The sequence below is a fragment of the Pithys albifrons genome, chromosome 6 (genome assembly GCF_047495875.1).
Source record: "Pithys albifrons albifrons isolate INPA30051 chromosome 6, PitAlb_v1, whole genome shotgun sequence".
NCBI classification, from domain to species: Eukaryota; Metazoa; Chordata; class Aves; order Passeriformes; family Thamnophilidae; genus Pithys; species Pithys albifrons.
Genome location: NC_092463.1, coordinates 18,765,123 through 18,781,018, shown reverse-complemented (window position 1 = coordinate 18,781,018; position 15,896 = coordinate 18,765,123). Strand labels below are relative to the sequence as shown.

The window sequence follows — 15,896 nt, the reverse complement described above, 5'->3', positions numbered from 1 at the left end:
GCTGAATGAGCCTCTCCGTTCTACGCCTTCGGGGTGCGCTGCGGGGCAGCCGCATCAAAGCGCCAGAGCTGACGTGGTCCTGTGCCACACGCCAAAACTTTCCGACAGGATAGCCCGGGTGTTCCCGCAGACTTAAGCATACAAGCATTCGTCTTAGAGGAAAAGTAATCAGGAGATCGGCGATCAGCTTGATTGTTCTATTAAAATTCATAATGTGAAGCGCCCTGTGTGCTGACCTCAGTGTTTTACGGAGGGGATGCTTAATGTGCCTAAAGGAGGAATGAGGCACCAGGACATGCCGTGGCTGATGTCCTGCGGGTATTGTGGAAAAGCCCAGCTTTTGCACGTTTCTATCCATAAAGAATGTTGTTATTCGAGCCTCTGCGGCTCTTGTCATTTAGGGATCTAATGTCTCAGTGATGACATTACCTGGCTGACGTTTCCTGTTTATTTCTTTTCAAATAACAATACCAAGCACTCACAAAACATTTGCACTTTACAGCAATATCAAGCATTAACTAATGAACCTGCTCACACCCAAATGAGCTATTTGATATCATTATTACATGTAGAAGGACAGAATGACTTCCTTAGGGCTACAGTGAGTCAGTGGCTGAGGTAGAATTATGCTCATGGTCATATTTCACATTCATTCCAGCAGACTGTACAGCTTTGCACACCTGGCAGGTTTGCAAAACCATCATAAATTATTAGTTTGTTAATTTTGGTAGTTTCTTGATCCGTCAATTTATTCCACATAGAAGGCTTGTGCTGTGAAATTCAATCTCTTACTCACTCATAGGAGCCTAAAAGTGACAGTTTTCAAAACTCCTATTTGCATCCTATGATGTGATGAGAGCCTTATCTTTACTGATGGTACAGAAAAACGTTCTCAGAATCTGTTTTGGTGGAAAGAAAAGGATGCTTTGGTGTGACTCCGTGAACTTTATTCTGCCTTAAGAATCTTGACCTTGCTTTGAACCTTTTTTCCTTTACACATTTGTTCAGGGTCCAAGGACATATGATCTGGACCCTTTGTTAGCCCAAATATATCCAATAGAATAATTGAGCACTTATTTATTGTTTCTTTTCTAGATAAAATAGTTTTCCACTGTTAATGTTTTTCTGTTTCAATTCTTTTCTTTAATTGATAGTACATTAATTTCAGCAAACACTAAGAACACTTGCTGTTCCAAGATACCTGATCTGAGATATTGTGTATGTCCCAGTCTCAGAAAACCCTGAAGAGCTGTGCTGCTTACATCAAAAATTAAATTGTTATATATAGACACAGTCAAAAGTTCATTTTTACATATATCTTTACTTTCAGAATGTATAAAAGGTATCATCTCTTCTCTTGCCTCTTTTGATCTTTCAATTCCATGATCAGTTGTTACAGTGAAGAACTGTAGAAATGTTTCGACTATGTTTCTCTATTTTTAGTAATTATAAGAACTTACATTTCTTCAACAAATTGTAAAGATCCTCAACAACACAGCGGAGCCAGCACACCAGAGACTGTTCTTAGTAGGTACAATGTTAGGAAAAGGCAGGTGGAAAGTTGTAAACTTTGTCTAATGGTTTTTCTCTCAATGAAAATGAAGGTGTGACTGAAATTTATTTTAGAAATTAATCTAACCAAGTGGCCTCCCTTTCAGCAAACTGGAGAGGGCTATGGTAAGAGTTTGAGAATGGCCACAAGTATAGAATCATTTTATAACTTAGGTTTCATATAACATGCACATCAATAAAAAAACTGTGGATGGAAAAGTCATGGTCTGACTGAAAAAAAGAGAAGGAACTGAATCTCTGGATCCAATGGTTAAATATTTTAGAACTGCCTGGTATTGTTCTTAAGGAAGTCAGTTTTTTTACAGCTTTTAAATTTGTTAATCTGTTTCATTTCTTCTTAGCATCTGAATCATCACAGGACAGTTTTTTGTGTTACTCAAGAGATGTACATTTAAAGTGAAATTGTACCTATTTTCTTGAAGAGTTGTATCATTCCAAACAGAATTTAAGGAAAACTACACACAATAAATTATTCTGATCACAGAGGGGAAAGACAGCTATGCTTATGTAAAAACTTTCTACCTATCTGAGTAGAATAACCTGCTAAAAGAATCACACCTATGAAAGCTGCATCCAACCTCAGATTTAGTTTATATAAAAAGTCATAAATATGCAGCCTGTCACAATGTATAAAATTCTGTTATCCTTAAGTAAAAAAGAAAGATGCTATATTTTGAACATATAGAAGTAAACAGAAATAAAACATGGTCTTTTATTTCTCTGGATTGATTTGTCTGCAGAATGTAATGTCTCCTAGCTAACGAGTTTAAAATATACTGTGCTCATGTAATTAGGCAATATTTGCAATTAAACTTTTATAAACTCTCTAAAGTATTCCTAGATTTGCCAAGGTTGCTACTATCATTTGGGTATATCTCTTTGTGACTATGTCATTAACAAGGAATTGGGGAGGTGAGGGAAAAAAAAGGAGGCCACAGATTAAGAAATGTGTGACCGTTTTCTCATCTCAGAGCAGCTTCCTGTCTTGTATCTGATAAAGCAGAAGCAGACACTTTCTCAGAAGCAGACACGGGGTACACCACCAATGGCACAACAGGGAAACTGCTACCCAGGGACACATGTCTGCCTAGGTAAGTGTTCAAAATCCAAAAAGTCAGATACAAAACTTATGTTCTGGTACAAGTTTCAACCTACCTCTCCCTTAATGTGATGCTGACATACAACAAAAAGAAGGGATGCAAAAGGGACTGTAACAGATTTCTTTGAGAGAAGGATTATTTCAATCTCAGTACAACTGAAACAGACTAAGGGTCAAATGACATTAAAAGATTGAACTAGGGAAGATATGCCAGCTTGATTTTTGTTTGTTGTAATGGTATTGCCATGATCAAAATATCTGATGCTTACAAGAGGGGATCGGAATGGAGAAGAACTGTGTTTGGGGGTGAATTTTTAGTATTCTGAGCTGTCCCATCACTGCAAAACATACTTCAGGCCTCAAGGGGGTTCCAATAGCTTTTCTGTTACTGCTTATTTCATGGCACTAAAAAAATACTCAGTGCTATATATATGAGTATACACAAAGCTTAAAGGTTAGCAGAAAAACAAGCTCTGGTAAAAGTAGCTGCTTAGAATACCAAATATCATGTACATGAAAATATTTTGTATATATTTCTGCATGCATAGAGGAAAACATGATGCATAATGATACAGCAAAATAATACTTGCCTGCATGGCCTACATCCTAAATAACATGTGGGGGTTTTTCTCTATTTGCTCACATTAACAGAATGCTTATGCTCAATAGAACAGTCCATAAAGTGTATTTCCAAGTTAAAAAGGCTGAGGTTTTTTTAGACCTGTTTGAGTCTGTATAGAATCTCATGCATACCCATGGTGAAATTTAGTGTTGCTTGGGGGAAAACACAGTTCATTTTAAGCAAAAAAAGCCCATGTTACTGAAAGGTATATTTCAGTTCTCCTGAACTGTGAAGTTTTTCAGAAGTGAGCTTCGAGATCTGCCTGTTAGGTAAAAAGACTCAGCTACAGAATATCTTTTGTACTTGAGGAAATCAACTTGGCAATAGAACTTATTTTGAGAACACAAAGCAATTTACTTTTTTGAAATTTGCTCTAAGAGATAAAAAGAAATCAGGAAAGTTGTCTGTCTTTACATCTTATGGTTGATATACAGTATCACCAGCATAGCAGCTACTGCAGCATTGTTCCTTTCTTCCACTAGAAAGTTGTTTACAGATAACAGTATTTATGTTTATGTTTATAAAAGTTTACCTTTTACTTACTTTGTAACTTTCAAAATGTCATCAATGGAGAGACTACGTAAAGCTCTCTTTGAATTTGAAGAAGATATTGTACAAATGCATTGATACAAATACAATACATAATTACTACTTTTTTCTAGAAAGTTTCACAAGAGTTCTTTACAGGCTTGTTTGCATACGTTACTTGAAGCGTAACATTTTCCGGTCCATTTCTCTAAATTTTATGTCTTATTGATTCTTCAGAATTCTTGTACAGTGGGTTTTCTGTAGCAAAATGACAGAGGCAGGAAGTATAATAATAATGTAATAAAAGAAAAAAGTTACTGTTAAGAATATTTTTTTTCCATTTGAAACGCAATACCAGAACCAGTCTATAAAATAAGTCACAAGTATAGACCATGGTAGTCAAATCATTAGACTATATCATTAAACAGAAATTCCTTGATAGTTGGGGGTTTTTTGTTTGGTTGTTTTTGCTGGTTGGTTGGGGTTTTTTATATAACACTCACTGGGGAAAAGTATTAAATATTGTTTTTTTAGGATAGCTTTAAGCCAATACCATCCTCATGGGCAAAACCAGCAGGTACACTCACTAGCTGAGAGAAAACCTAGGAATGCATTCAGGTAAGCAGAATCATCTTGCGTTACAAAGTCTTAATTATCAGAAAAACAACTAAGCAAGGAAGTACAATGTGGACTGCTTCCACTGAAATAAGACCCCAAGCAATTTGAGTGAAACTTGTTGTAATCAAGAAAAACAGTGCTTTCTACTTTCATATTTTTGTGCAAGAAACTGCACCATGCCTTGAGGTATGCTTCATTTGCTGGCTCTTTGACACACTAAAGTATAGGTCATCAGTACATGCCAGAATGACATACTTCTTGTTATTATCCTCATGGAAAGCATGTCCTTGTATAAGTACCATCAATGTGTCATCAAGGTGGGGGCACGGATTACCTGGGCAATGTTAAAAAGCCTCCAGGGCTGTGTTCATGGAAACAAATGAACATACTGGTTAAAAATAAAAGAAAAGGATGGGGTGCAGTGACATGTGAATATGAAGGACAGAAAAAACTTTCCATGATGCCAAATTTCATGTGGTCTCAGCTCACTGTTTTGAATTTCATCTTCAGTGTTCCAGCCTGTCATTAACCAATTATATCTTCAGATATTAGTTCCTTGAGGCAGAGAGCAGAAGAACAAAGCAAAGTCTTGCCCCAAAGAACACGTGGTTTATTCAGACAAGTGCAATATTGAGGACAAGTGTTTTACCTTATGATCAGTGAAATCAACAGAGCAAAACTCCTAGAAACAATGAGCTAAAATGAGAAAGCTGAAGCAGAAAAGGTAGGTGGTATGAGAAAACTGATATATCGGCCAGTGACTAGATATGAAAGAGGCAAGCTGTTGTGAGTGACATGGAGACAAGTTAGGGGCTGGTAAGGATGATGAATCTGTAATACAACAACTAACAAAAGAGAAAGTGTTTATGGGGGAGGGAGAAGGAATTCCAGTGTCTCTGTCACAAGACTAGTAAACAATGCCTCATGCACTTGCTGCATTACACACATGCTTCTGAAAGGGCATGTTTCCCTGTTAGACGTGAAGAAACCTGTCACAGAAAAAGAGATGCTAAAATGTGATTAGAAGAAGAGGTAGGTATTTTATCTTTTACTCATCTGGTCTGTTTGTTTTGGTCTGTTTGAAGTGGGTCAGCAAAGACTCGGGATCCAATTTCTAGAGCTAGATTTTTAATTTGAGATACTTACCTATACTGGTAAGCTTACAATGCCCTATTTACCATGTGGGTTTATTAAACCACTAAAATGCAGACATCTCACATTTACCTTAAATATAGACACTGCCTTTTTTTTTTTAATTAGTCCCCGTGTAAGTGAAGCTCCTCAGTGGACCAAATTGGCAAGTCATTTTCATGAATTTTCCTTGTCTTTTGAGCTTGGGAATTAATTTAGCTCTAACTGCGAAAAATTAGCCAACTTCATCAAATAAAGCAGTGGCTGGTAGAATTAAATACATGCTTTCTGACTAGTTTTGGCATTGCTCCTTTTCAGTAAGCATGAAAGGGTTTTTATGGACAAGGGATCCATATAATAACCTCTCAGCAGAAACAATAAACCTGCTTGGGTTTCTCTTATAAACCCACAAATTTCCACAAACACACACATCAAACCCATAAAAGGCTGAATTTTTCTTACAATGTGAGAAAGTTCCTGCATACAAGTTATTTTCAGTTTGAGTTCTTTCCTAGGTAGGGACAGTTGCAGATGTGCTATCTTGCAACATGCTCATTCTTCGGCCTTTTCACCTCCCTTGCTGGCAGTCCAGGCTCAAAGCACAGATGAGTAATTGCAGGCAGTCTCTGAAGCAGTTAGTACTGGGATATTCTTGTTGAAGCTGTTGATACCAACAGCTCTGGTAGTGATTCAGATAAGCTTAACTGTTAATGGGTTTGTAGCTCATGTATGGCAGCTGCAATTTTTAGAGGAAAGAAATGTAAATGAAATATTTTCCTCTTAGTCTCCACCTCATATGAGTGAAAGGGACACTCAGCAGATTCTTCTGTGCATGCAGGAACCCAGTCGCCTGCCAGCTTTCTTTCACATGAGGGTTTCTGGGACATGCAGTAAGGTTTTCTGGAATAGCACAAGTGATGGCATGTTCTTGAAGGATCACATACAAAAGAGAAGAGAGGAAGCAGGGATGTTGAGGATGCAATGGGACAAGAGATTTGCAATAAGGAGACATGCCAGTTACACATTTTCCTCTTCTGAGCATATCCCAACATCCAGCAGTACCTGAATCCTTGTATTTCTATCCTTGTCTCTCCATTGACTTCTAGTGGAGGAGGTTATTTGAAATAAGAAATCTACCATATTCATGTTCCCAAATTGTGCTTATATAATAGAAAGTGAACTTCTAGTATTTGTTATCCACTTACTGATTTCCTTCAGCTCTCCCACAAGAGGGACCTGGGATTGCAGGACACCACCCCACCTCTAGAAGTGTCTTAACTACTCATCCTGCTTCTTCTGTAGAAGTTTGTGTATAACTGACTTTGACACCTGAGATTTTGGGTTCCTCTTCCTATGCAGTCCTAACTCCAGGAGTGTTTAAAACCTTTGATCTACAAACACCATTTCTTTCTTCTAAAAAAACACACCAAGAAGCCCATAAAAACAAACAGAAGTGTTATAGCTGATATTTTTCTTCTTTGGTAACAGAAGGCTGGAATCTTGTCAACCAGGTCCTGAAGAACTAACAGATGACCATACATCAGACTAGAGAGGGGTTTTTATTGGATCCAGGCTGGAATTACCCCAGAGATACTACTAGGGGTGGACAATGAACGACAACACTTCAAGATGCCATGATGACCACACCCTGGATAAGTATTTGTTTCCATTTGTGTACAGCATTGTGGTGATAATCAGTATCCCCATCAACAGCATATCCCTCTATGCATCTTGCATTCAGGTGAGGAAAAAGAATGAATTAGCAGTCTACATCTTTAGCCTATCACTGGCTGATCTTTTGTACTCTTTGATTCTACCTCTGTGGATTGATTATGCCTGGAATGGAGATGACTGGAGGCTCCCTGCCTTTCTTTGTAAGATTTCTGCCTTCCTTATGTATATGAATTTCTACACCAGCACTGCGTTCCTTGCTTGCATCTCTGTTAACAGATACCTGGCGTTAGTTCACCCCTTGAAGTTCCAGCACTTGCGCACAAGAAGATTTTCAGTGATTGTCAGCATAATTGTTTGGCTTCTGGAGAGCATCTTGAATTCAATCATATTGCTGAACAAAGAAGTATTCAGTGATCCTTGCAATTCCACTAATCATACATTATGTTATGAAAAGTACCCCCTGGAAGAATGGCAGGCACACATAAATTTACTCCGAGTATGCTCAGGGTACTTGGTCCCTTTGATAATCATTGTGTTTTGCTACCATAAAATCTACCAAGTAGTGAAGTGTAACCAAGCCACACTAGATGAGGAAAAGAAAAAAGTGAGGAAACTTATTTTGAATATTGCAGTAAGTTTCATTGTTTGCTTCACTCCTTATCACATTATATTGCTTATTCGCAGCATCAAAGAACCTTCCACCACTGACCAATATTTTTCGCTGTTGATGTATAAGGTTTACAGAATCACACAGGCCTTAACAAGTTTGAACTGCATTGCGGATCCTATTCTTTATTGCTTTGTGAGTGAAACTTCACGAACAGACATTCTGAATATGTTTAGGTGTTGTTTGAACCTACGAAAGCATGAGGAAGACCAAGTGAAAGACCACGTTCTGAGCATTTCTCCTACAAAAAGCAGTGCACTGAGCCCCTACAGAACTTCCTTTGAAATCAACACTGTCAAAAATGCCTGAGTGAGTGCATTCAAAGCAAAATTGGATAACCTGTAAGGAAAAGAAAGGAAAATTCTTCTCAAGTTTGTACCTAGGAAATAGCCCAAAAGTCAGAGATGCCAATCTAAGCAAAAACAGTAGCTGGAGCCAATAAGAACTTACTATAGGGTCAATGAAATCAGTGGAATGTCAACACATATCTTTAAATGGGGTATGGTACCTAAATCATTGACAAACACATGCACAGTCAAGAAGGATAATCTTGGCACATTGATAGAATTACTGAGGATTCCCCACAGAACTACCTCCTGTTGCAGCTTGATACCTAGCCCACAATGTGGACATACATGTACTTAGCTGGAGGAAGGCTGAAGTCCTCCTTGTCCTGATTGACAAAGGAGCAGACAGCGGGAGTGTGGTGAATTTGTCTCTGAGTTCATGGTGCAATTAATGCTGCTGTGATGGTTCCTGTGTTTCAATGAAGGCTCAAACTCTTTTTCAGCATACACCTAAGATCAGCCACTTCTTAAAATTGTTTACATCATGTGTATTGGTACTTACGTGCTCTTAAGCTTTTCAACTTCTGTTTCCTTTGAAAAATATATGTTCTAATGTATAACTGTATTTTATGCAGTTTTATACCAATATCATTCATAGATTCATTACTTCAAGTGCTTATAAAGAACCAGATTCTAGCCAGCGGTGTTTTAATTCAGGTGAAACTTTTCCTGATAAATGGAGGGAGGAAAAGGGTTGAAAAATGAGGTTTCACCTCATCACAGTGTAAAGGGCCAGCCTTTAGACTTGCTTATTATGACTGAAATCTGGAGTGTGGTTACATTTTCAGAGTCAGTAGAGGAAGGTTTATATCCATTCACTTACCTGTACCTGGAGGCCTCAGCTCAAGATTTCCAGGCTATCTGTCTGCCAATTTTTAAAAAATTAAGCAACAAGCCAACCAGAAAAACTGACAAACCTGCAAAGAACATGAATGTACCAACAAACAATGAGAATGGAAGCAAAAGAACCCACATTTTGAAAGAATTGTGTTAGCACAAATTAAAAGTGTGACTCAATTCAGGGACCTGTTCCTGCACAGGCCCCAGAAACATCTGCCTGGTTCCCTGTTAGCAGCAGGCACTTGACCCCCTGAAAAGAGTTAAATCACAATGGAAAGTTTCTTTTTTTTCTCATCTCTCTACACTTTTGCCTTTGTTCAATTGCCAGGAAGAATATTTGGTAATGGTGATGTTTTGGTTTCCTAGGGGAAGAATTTTTCAGTCCATCAAAAAAAAAAGTCTCCTTCTAGTAAGTCTGTGTAGTGGAAAGATTTTGACCACCACTTTTCAGCACACTTCTAGGTCTGTCATTGTATATGGAGTATGTGCATACAGTGGTCACAAGCAATAAGAAATTTCTTATGAGAACATTCCTCTGTGTGTAAATTAAAAATTTCTTCATTACAAGGGGCACTTCCATGGTTTTCATGAGTTTCAGTTTGTGTGTCTATTTGTACTTTCAATGAATTTCACATTCTGAAATGGGCACTGGACAGGCTGTAGTGTCTGGACTTGTTCAGCCTGGAGAAGAAATGTTGAAGGACCTGGTGGTGGCTTTGCATCCTGCAAAGAGGGTATTGAGAAGATGGAGCCAAACTCTTCACAAGAGCTCGTAGAAGGAGGGACAAGACATTATGTGCATAACTTGAAGCAAGAAGGGACAGAGTTGATTTAAGGAAGAACTTTTGAACTATGAGGGCTGACATGGCAGTGGAGCAGGTTGCACCAAGGTGTTTCGTGTGTTCCATCCTGAGAAGTTTTAAGACCCAGCTGAACGAAGCTTTGAGCAACCTGGTCTAGCCTCATAGCTGATCTTCCCTTGAGCATAAGGTTGGACTGGAGATTTCCTGAGGTCCCTTCCAAACACAGTTGTCCTGTGATCCTATGAACTGCGTATGTCACTGTTCTGGATGTTGCCTTCCTCTCTAGAAAAATATGTTCCCTTCCCTTTTTTGTTTCCTTTTGCTGGATTTTGTTTTGATGTGGTTTGGTTTTGGTGAGGTCTTTTTTTTCTGTAGTTCCTTCTTATATATTATGGAGGAAAAATTAAGTAAGCAGCAGTGCAAATTACTTCACCACAGATTTGTGCCTGTGCTGACCTATGCATTTTGCAACAGAATGTGAAATTTCACTGTTATAATGAAATGCACTGGAATAAAAGCAGAACAAAACTTCACTGTAACTTCATGGAAAGAAGAACTGTGTTGTTCATTTTTAGATCTTTCACATGCCAGAAAAGTTGGAAAGTTAATTCTATTTGTTAATTATTTAAATAATTTAAGAATTAATTTACAGAATAAAGAATAATGAAAAATTAAATTTAAGCAACAAAACTGAGCCAAATTTAACTTGTGTGTCGGGGACTAGGGAGAGCTGGCTGCTGTGCAAGGAGCAGTGGGCGAGAACCTAAGGGTGACAGCCAGGGGAAGACTGGGCAGCCTTGTCCCTGACAAGCCACATAGTCCCATGTCACCCCAGCAAGACACACAGAGCAGGTCTAGTGAAGGTAACCGCTATTGCCCAACTGTCTGTGACCACCAGACAAATCTGTAGTGATGAGGTATGGCTGAGGTCAAACTGGGAAGCCAAGTCAGGAAGTCAGGATTGGGATCAGCAAAGCACAAGGCTGGGGACAGCAGTTCCATGTCAGCACTGGCCTGTGCACAGGCAGGCAATCCCCAAGGTGGTAGAACAGACCACAGACACTGTAGGTAAACTCAGAGCCCTGAACCTCTGCAAAAAGCTTAATTTTCACAAAATTTGACCTTGAGATTTAGTATTTTTATAACATTCCACCAATGCTCATGAAAGCCATGGCTTGGACCAGCTTACGTTGGGATGTGTGGATGTTTTTCATAGCATCATTTCCTATAGTACCTCCCTGCATTGTTGAAGATTCACTTCAAGATAGAGAAAAATAATGACAATGGCTGGCCCATAGGCTGGGCTACAGGAAAAGCTCATATAAGTCCAGGGTGCTATCCCTTTATGATAATAAAATATAAGTAGTACCTAATTCCTTAGATTGTTCCAAAAAGCTCAATCTGTGTGTTCAAATCACAACCCTCTGGAGAAATGAGGAAACTTCTAGATGTAGAGACTACCATGTGCTATACTTCAATCATTTGTGAATTTACTTCATTATTCATACATAACTTCAAAATTTACACTTTTTTTCATTCTCTCTCCAAATTTTATTGACCCGATTGGGCCAAATTTACCGTATGAAAGTGAATATATATGTTCTGTTTAAAACCGAAGTGTTACAGGAGGCATAGGACATGGTAAATGTCATCCAGGCTTTAATCCATGTTTTATATTATTGTTATTGAATATTCCACTTAAAATTCCTGATGGCTCTGCAGGCAAAAAAACAAGTGCAAATCCACAGGAACTCTTCCTAAAGCAAGGGCATTCCTTACAGAAGAGAGTTTATGAAATTCAAATGTGTATTTAATGACAAGAAAAAAGGCATGCATTGAAATTCCATTTTCCTCACAGACCATGCCTAAAACATTAGTGTATGGTCTCAGTTCCTGTCTCACTTTGAATCCATATAATAAGAATATGGATAATCAAAAGGGCTGTGATGGTAATTTAATTAATACCCACAGGGTATGAAACGTCAGTGCCAAACAATACTGCTGTCAGCTTAATAACAGCAGAAGTGAATTTGTTTATCAATAATTCACTTATAGCAGAATCCATCTGCCAAATGTCCAGCAAATATATAGCTCAGCTTTGTAAGTTGGGTTTTTTTCAGTGAACTGTGGTGACCTGGCTGGTGGTATTTCAGGCTTCATTTAATCTGGGTTTTTTTAGAATTTTAGAATCATCAAGGTTGGAAAAGATTTTTAAGATCATCTAGTCCAACTATCAGACACAACCTGCATCATTTGCATCACATCTTTTCTGATATAGCTACACATAAGCTTCACTTTGTTAATGTCAAGGCAGTCAGTCCTGACTCACCTGCCTACTCTTTTCCTTTTTTGTTTGTTTTTTTTTTGTTGTTGTTGGTTTGTTTTTTCTTTTTTTTTTTTGAGTGTCTAATGGATCTAATTTCAAAATCACTGAAAATGGTTAAAGAAAGTGTGAATTTGAGTTATAAGAGTAATATATTCCACTTCCTGTTTCCATTCACAGAGAATGACGCTACTGAAATCACTCTGGTAATTCTTCAGCAATGTCGCTCTTGGGCCATAGTTTAGCCATGTGCCACTTTCCATATTAATTACCAGTTTCATCAGTGTCACCATCAGTCAATTTCTCTATTTGCTAAGGTGGTAAAGGACCAAATTATTCATTTGCTCTCACCTCCACACAGCATAGAGAGAAAATATGGGTAGGAGTATGAGGCCGCTTGGGACTGGCATGACCACGGGAGCAGAAAATCTTGCCCACATCAAGGCCGCAGGGAAGGAAAGCTCTGAGCTTTCCAGGGAAGAAGGTCTCTGAGCTCAGCAGGAGTCAGGGGCAGCTGCTGCACCCACAGGCCAGTGCTTCCAGTTGCCAGGGTTTTCCTTCTGAATGAGACAGCAGCTCCCAGTGGTCCCCAAGCCCTGCAAGATGGCAGCTTGCCTCCTGCCCAAGCCCACCAACTCCTCTGCACCTGCAGGGTCCCCAGTGCTGCTGATCCAAGGCAGAATCTGATAAGTGATGCTCTAGCACTGATAAGGGGAAAGAAAGTGAAACACCTTGTGCTTATCATAAAAGTTTTTCTTTTCTTGCTGCACCACAATGGCTGCGTTACTAGCAAATCACTAGCCTAAGTTGGCACAGGGAAGTTTTGGCTGTTCAGCGATGAATTAAAAGTAACCAAAATATTTTACCTAAAATCCTGTAATATCCTAGAAAGACATAAAGCCTATTCTGGACTGGTAATTTGAAAAAAAAAAAAACACCAAAAAACCCCCAAAAAAACCCCAAACAAAAAAACCCCAAACAAAAAAACCAAAAAAGCCCCAAACAAACAAAAACCCACAAAAAACCAACCAACCAACCAACCAACCAACCAAAGAACAGACAGACCCCTCACAACAGCAAAACCCAAACAGAAAATAGTAAGGAAAATATTAAATTATATGATAGGTGAATTACAAAGACTCTGAACAAGACAGTCAGATTCTCATCTGTGCCAAGCCAGAGGCATTGTCAGCAATGTATCACCTACAGCATCTATCTAGCCTGTGTACAGCAGAATATATATCCCATAGCATCTCTCACTGAACATCAGAGTGTACACATCATATCACTAATGTGGCCTGGGAATGCTAAAACAGTGGGAGTTGCAAAAAAAAAAAAAAGGAAATTAGGTCAATCCCTTTTTTATTCTGTTTTCAAAATTAACTTTGGATATTTTGCTGATAGGAATAGACTCACAGCTTCTTTAAATGGAGTGTGAGAAAAATTGGGAAAAAAAAAGATGTCTCACAGGAGCAGAGAACTCTCAGAAGCTGTTACTTTAGTATTTTGAGAAATTATATTGCTATAGCAACTGCTTGGTTAAAGATTCAGAACAGGGGAAAAATCTTTTCAATTTTTTTCTTGGTAAAGTCAAGATCTGTTGCTGGATGAACAACTGAGGTGGTGACAAACTGGGTAAAAGCACAGCCAGATACTGTACTAATTTCTAATCATATATAACCTTTATGGAGTGCTGGTGGATGAGGGGCTGGACATGACCCAGCAATGTGTACTTGAAGCCCAGAAAGCCAATTTTCTCCTGGGCTGCATCAAAAGCAGTGAGGCCAACAGGGTGAGGGAGGGGATTCTGCCCTCTGCTTTGCTCTGGTGAGACCCCACCTGGAGTGCTGCATCCAGCTCTGGGGTTCCCAACACAGGAAGGACATGGACCTGTTGAAGTGAGTCCAGAGGAGGGATATGTTCAGCTGTTGGAAAAACTGTCATCTCTGTTTCCTTCTTCTGATTGCACCTTAGCAGATGTCGCAACAAGTATTAAGTCCAGAAAACTACAGTCTAAAAGAGAGATCTCTGCATTGTCTCCTGTTTCACACTCTGAACTATGTGCATGAGGACACTGTGAGGAAAATGCAGTTGATTTCATCAATGTAAGTGTGGACAGTATTTCTTAGGCTCACATCATTAAATGAAATGAACTACTGAGACTGAGGATTCATGACAGATGAGATTGTCTTTCCTGGGGAAGTTGCAGAGATTTGTGGCTCCACTCCAGCAGATGCAAAGAAAGAAGGAAAAATTGTAAAAGACAACTCCAATGAAAACAAGTATATTCCCTTGAACAGACTACTTCTAGATGCCACAGAGAAAACTGAACCAAAGCAGTACAGCATCCACAACTGGTCACCCTCCTGGTTCCATAGCTCCTACATAGCTTCCATTTCAGCTTCCCACAGTCCATCCAGACTGTAGAGTGATAGACCAATTCAAGGACATGATGACCATCCTGGCCGGGACAGAGCACTCCCAGAAACCCATTGTCAGACAATAATGGGTTCCAGAAGAAGGGACAAAGAGACCTCAGTGGCTTCCCAAAAGTCCTCAACAAAATGAGATTTCCCAGCAACAGATTTACAGGATTAACAAAGAATGGAGTGTTATGGAAATAACATGGCCTTTATTCACAGGAACAGAGGGAGCCAACCCTTAGGCCTATGTCATCTCTATCACTCCAAAAATTATTACTGACTATAGTCACTCAAACTGCCTAAGGAAAAAAAGCATGAAAAGAGATCGGACATGAGCAAAGCCGAGGAGAGAAGTTCCATCATCTCTGCAGGGGTAACCAACGAGCTGCCCTGTCTCCTCCCAGTCCTTCAGACAATGTAGGGGTGAGCAACTGTTTAATCTGTTTTTCTATACCTTATGCCTTATACCTCATAGATTACCATCTTTCACCTTTACCCCACAGATACCTTATTTACTAATTTTACCTTGCTACCTTGCTATACACCTTGTAACTTACTGAGTATATATCTTACTTTATTTTCTTTCTTTTTTTTTTTTTTTGTTATTCTGCAGGGTACTTTGTTGCTAACTCATGGTTCATGGTTTTCTTTAAGGCATGCAGTTCCTTTTCTTAGTGAGTTAAAATGTGTGTTAGTGGGAAGCAGATACATTATTTCTTTTTGCTTTGTGTTTACCGAGCATATTTAGATTTTGTTGGAGTCTTCGTAAATTGGTCTGTCATGGAGCGGGGTGTTGCTTGAGTTTTGTATTGAGGCTTAGGTTGCTGTGCTGTTTTGTGGAGTGTGCTTCTGGGTTTGGGTTTTTGTTATTAGTTAAAGTGCCATCATGCAGTTAATTGTTATCACCGACAACATGACCCTGTAGTATTTGTCACATAATTGTATTAAAAAATGTTATTTCGGGAACTGCAAGTTAGTCTGGTTTGTTTCTGGTGCTGGCAGCGATATAACTTGTAAGAGAACTTTACAGAGAAATTTCTCCCTTGCTATCAAGTCCTGTCCCCATATCAGAATATCAAAAGTCCTGTCCATTGCGGTGAATCTGTCTGGTGAAGGGTCTCTTTTGGTGAGATGTGAACAGACTGTTTTGGGCTTTAAAAGGCTTTGATATTCTGGGGACACACAGCCAAAAAATATATGTATATATATATATATATATATATATATATATATATATATATATATATAA

The 15,896-nt window shown here is 38.9% G+C and overlaps 1 protein-coding gene across 8 annotated transcripts in view; it reads left to right on the top strand.

The window, feature by feature from the left end:
- Positions 1–2,568: 2,568 nt before the first annotated feature.
- Positions 2,569–15,896, top strand: part of GPR65 (G protein-coupled receptor 65) — a 31,064-nt gene continuing 17,736 nt past the window's right edge. The window contains exons 1-4 of one of the 8 annotated variants that reach the window (XM_071557713.1): positions 2,569–2,663; positions 4,361–4,439; positions 4,985–5,471; positions 7,059–15,791. In XM_071557713.1, coding sequence (XP_071413814.1) covers positions 7,180–8,220 — 1,041 coding nt within the window. In that variant the 5' untranslated portion in view covers positions 2,569–2,663; positions 4,361–4,439; positions 4,985–5,471; positions 7,059–7,179 and the 3' untranslated portion in view covers positions 8,221–15,791. Of the gene's footprint in view, positions 2,664–4,334; positions 4,440–4,984; positions 5,472–6,929; positions 15,792–15,896 lie in introns of those variants that run through there. The other 7 variants (XM_071557710.1, XM_071557709.1, XM_071557712.1 and 4 more) reach the window with 7 other exon arrangements.